The sequence below is a fragment of the Drosophila novamexicana genome, unplaced genomic scaffold (assembly GCF_003285875.2).
Source record: "Drosophila novamexicana strain 15010-1031.04,08,12 unplaced genomic scaffold, DnovRS2.1 tig00000739-arrow-arrow-pilon, whole genome shotgun sequence".
Classification (NCBI taxonomy): domain Eukaryota; kingdom Metazoa; phylum Arthropoda; class Insecta; order Diptera; family Drosophilidae; genus Drosophila; species Drosophila novamexicana.
In genome coordinates, this window is record NW_020824819.1 from 2788986 (window position 1) to 2793637 (window position 4652).

At 39.4% G+C, this 4652-nt stretch overlaps 1 protein-coding gene across 1 annotated transcript; it reads right to left on the reverse strand.

Annotated features, from left to right (window-relative positions):
- Positions 1-519: 519 nt before the first annotated feature.
- On the reverse strand, positions 520-3557 carry LOC115763478 (rab GDP dissociation inhibitor alpha). Its single transcript, XM_030706064.1, has 3 exons — positions 2824-3557; positions 1440-1915; positions 520-1371 (listed from the first exon to the last, which is right to left on the reverse strand). The coding sequence occupies exons 1-3, from the start codon at positions 3215-3217 to the stop codon at positions 910-912; spliced, it is 1332 nt and encodes a 443-aa protein (XP_030561924.1). The 5' UTR covers positions 3218-3557; the 3' UTR covers positions 520-909.
- Positions 3558-4652: the final 1095 nt, after the last annotated feature.

Here is a 4652-nt window from a genome sequence, read left to right on the forward strand (position 1 = left end):
CTGTTCTCGAATCGCTTCTTATATGGATGCACAAATAATTTTCTTTTTTTTCTCAATGTTTACATTTTCCGATGATTTAATTTGATTTGCTTATGTTTCGTCTTTGTAGCTTGGTTTTGGATTACAGAGCATTTTACATTATGCGTATATAATGGATTATAATATTTATATATGGGACTGTGGTTTCTTGTGCACAAATTGCAATTATAAAACAGAACCAAGCATCTATTGATAGCAATATACATATACATATATATGGTGTTATACTTATTTATCTTTTACAACTGAATCGCAAGCACATCGAGCGTAGCACATTGTGGGAAACATTTTGTATATTGTTCTTGTGTAAAAAGCAAGCGCTGAATTGGATAAATCGGATGGTTTGCTTTTCGGAGACAGGGTATTACGGATATACATTATATTTTGCACAACAATCAATTTTGGCTAATACTTAATAAGCCCCAAAAATGTGACTCGACTGTATATTAGGGTATGTACTATAATGCCATATGAATTATATTTGATTATAACGTACGTGGTTTTTATTTTCTAGGCATATCCAATATCCGACAAGCAAGCGACTTTGTTCTTTTTTTTTATTACATTTCTAAAATTTCGTTTTACACAAAAATATTATGCGCCTATGATCTGATGGAAAAACATATTCCAGTTATAATGTAATTGTGTGCTGATGTTTTTTTAGTTATTAAATTTTTCAAGTTTTTTATTGGGTATTCGTTTCTTTTGTTTTATTTTTCTTCTTTTTTTGTGGGCCACAGCCGCACAGCGTAGCTGGAATTAGGTTAAAAGATGCTGGTTGGAGTTGTGGAGCTGATAGATACCTTGTCGGCGTGACCCATGTCGGCTGAAAACGTGCACCCATCCACCAAAGAACCAAACCATATCTATTTACTGATCCTCATCGCCGAGCTCATGTTTAATTTTGGAGAAGTCAAACGTCTCGCCAGTTCCGCGCTTGAAAATGTTTAGAACATCCAAGCAAGTGGTCTCAAAGTGTGTAGTGGCATCATACGATTCCGAGATGAAGATCTGTGAGTCGAGCCCATTGTCTATTGGCTCCAAATAATCAGAAATGGTGACAAATTTTTGTGCAATCGGTTCCAGCAAATCCAGTCCAGGCTTGATTTCCACCTCGGGATTCTCGGTCTCTACTGTAGTCGAGACCATGCCCACAAACCAACCCTTGGCTGCCACCTGGTGAGTGGAGCTGACCAGCGATACATAAATGTCCGATTTGCGACCAACTTGCTTTTGTGGAATGATGATTTGAGTGGAGAGGCCATCCTTAGTGCTTGCCACCGGATGGTCCAAGATGCAAATGCATCGTATAACCTTGCCACGTTTGCGCACCTGTTGAAGCATTAAGTAACAGATATTGAAGAGAAGAAACTAGCCACACCAATAACTGGATAACTAACCTTGTCGGGCACGTAGCTGGGGTCACAGTACACCTGCTTGCATTTGGCAATTTCATCGCCTGAGCGGACACCCACCACCTTGCCGCCTTCACCCAGAACAATCTCGTCAATCGGCTTGTCTAGCATGTAAGTGCCGCCATAGATAGCCGAGAGGCGAGCAAAGCCCTGCGGCAGCTCTCCCAGGCCGTACATAGGGTATAGATATGGCGATTTGCCATATCGCGCGAGCGAGTCCGAATATAGTTTGATTCGTCGTATGGTGTTAACAGCCGGCTCGTTCAAATACTCGTCATCACGGAACAGCGCCAGGGCATGGCCTGTAAAGTCCTGCGTGTTCTTGTCAAGCCCGAACTTGTCGTACAAGCCCTGCATGTTGGCTTTAGTTGGATCAAAGTCCTTCCAGGTCTTTGGGTCATCCTCTCTGAAGTCCTGCACATAGATCAGGAAGTTGCGGAAGCGCCGCTTTTCAAACATACCTGCAGAACAAACAACAAGCCAAATTAACAAGCAACAAGGACATGCTTAGGTGTGGGCGTTGCGCACTCGCATTAGACTTGCAAATATTTACAGGCTGCACAATTTAAATTTAGGGTTAAGGGCGACCAGCTATTAAATGACGTCATTCTGCCCCACACATTAAGGCTTCTAATGAATGGTTCAACGAACCTTGCAACTAACAAAATTGGCAACAGAAATGAATCGAGGAGAAATTCGCTGCTGTCTCTTGGGTAAACAAACAAACAAAATTCATAAATGGAGCGTGATTGGCTAATTGCAATTTGCAGTCGCACACTGGTAATTGTTTAACATATTTCATTTTAAAATAAAATAAACAATCAGAACGGCTACAACAACAACCACAACATCAAGCACACAGGCGTAGAAAAGTGAATCAGCGCAAATGTTAATTGCATGAAAGGTATGCACAGGGTTGCCACATGGCGCAGTCAAAGCAGCTGGCAGCTCCAGAATTCTAATTGGCATTACATATGTACGTATGTATGTTCGCTAAAATTCCCAATTCGTTTTTCATTCGCTATGCTAAGTTGTACATTCACTTACATGTACAGCTACAAAAATCAAAAGCATATTCATGAAAATATGTTTAAAAACACACGGATAGAACATACAGAGCCCCTACAAATACGTGTCACAGCCATAGCAAAAACACCAGCGAGTGCCAATCGCCGAAAGTAAGCCGAGACAAAGAAATATGGAGAAAACGCAAAAGGGGAGCGTAGATAATTGTGAAGTATGTACATATGTGTGTATATATGTACATACAATTTTCGCATGTACCTTAAGTTTTCACAGTTAATATCCGAAGGTACATTCGTTAAAAATTCATTTTTTTGTTTTTTTTTTTTTTTTTGGAATTACTCACCCATGAGATCAGATGCCAGGGCCTCTTTTTGATCCACCGGCACTTTGGCAATTTTTCCACCCTTGTAAACGTAACTGCCCTCAATAGACTTGAACTCCAGATAACGGGTAACGCCCGTGTGTATCAGAAGTTTTACTAATTGGCCATTAGCCATCAGAAACTTAGGAATCAAGTCTACGTTCCAGTCACGACCACGCCCAAATTTCTCGCCTGGCGGCTCCAATCCATACCGTTGGAACAGCTCCTCCAGCGGCGTAATGGAGGCCGACTCGCCGCCATAGTATTTGTTGCGATCAATATGCAGAACTTTCTTGCCCGAAACTGAGAGCATGCCGCTCAATATGCACTCCTTCAGGCCAGTTCCCAGAACTATCGCATCATATTCCTCATTCATGTTAGAGTTTTTTATTAGTATGCAGCAGCGACTTTTCAAAATCAAAAGTTTTCACTTTGCGACGTTGTAGACGTTTTACACTTCGTTCAATACAATTTTCTCTACTCGTTTGAAAATGCCAACATCTTCCCTTTTCTTACGTATTTCAGATGTTCCACTACCTGGTCACACTGCTCAGAACGACTGTTAAGTTAACAGAATTTGGCACTCGCTGAGTTTCTTGGCGTGCTGCAGCTAACAGTGATATGTGTATGGTTTTGCACTTGGCATTAAGGCGCATGCCTTAATTGGCGGGATACTTAAAGCAGTACACTAGGCATTTTCGAAATCAAAAATTTTATAATTATTACTTTTTAGTGGCAAGACATGTAACAAAAATATAAACAAATGTCTAAATCGTTACATGACTTACTCTGATTGCAAACGTGCTCCTGTGGCTTTGTAGAGCAAGTATATAGAAAATCTAAGCTATGAATCGTAATATGCTAAAGAGTTGTGTTGAAATCAAATAAAATACATTTTTACTAGTAATATTTTTGAATTACATTTTTGAAATTCCGTATTCTGCATGATTAAGATAATAACATGCAAAAGCAACCATGTTTCTGAACTCCACTGCTGTTAGATTTATCGGTATGTCAGGGAATGCACGCGAATATAGCGATATATCGATTACTTATGCCAAACTACATCGATAACAAAGGTTGTAGTTAGTCAAAAAAAAACCATTGAACGAGATGGACGCGTTTGTTGTTATTATTTAGTTATTACTTTTCTGTCGCCGATTGTTGTTTTCTTGTGTTGCCGAAGAAATAGATTATTTGCATTAAAAGAGCTGCAAATAACATCCACGTTGCAATGTACATGATTTTATGTTTTAGTCTATTGTTCTAAAAACAATTGAAATTAGTGTTTGTTTGTGTGTGTGTGTGTGCCTGGTACTTACTCGAAACAAAGCGTGTTTGTGATGTGTGTGAAAAAGCCAAAATGCAATTTGGGCCAAAATTGTATTGAAATTCTGATAGCAACAACAGCGATCAACTTGGTTACAAGCCACTCAAGAAATATACACATACCTACGTGTTAGAAGACCCACACAGTCTTGCCGATACGTGAATTGTAGTGGAGAAAAAGTGAGCGGTTCGTTCGTTGTGTTGCGTGTTATTTGTGTGGTACGAAAGTATTGAGAGGCAAACGTAATTAAATGTATTAATTGAAAATTGTTTGAAATGAAATTTAACGTCAATTTCATGAAATCATCGTCTGCAGTTTTCTTAGTGTTTTCCATTGTGCGCTCGCTGCTGTCTTTTCTGTAGCTATTGCAGTTGTTGTTGACCTCGGCTATGATTTGTCGTTGCTATGCTCAAATTTTGTCTCTTTCAACAAAAATAGCAATATACCTAAGTATATAAAAAATCGGTGTGTATACAACTTG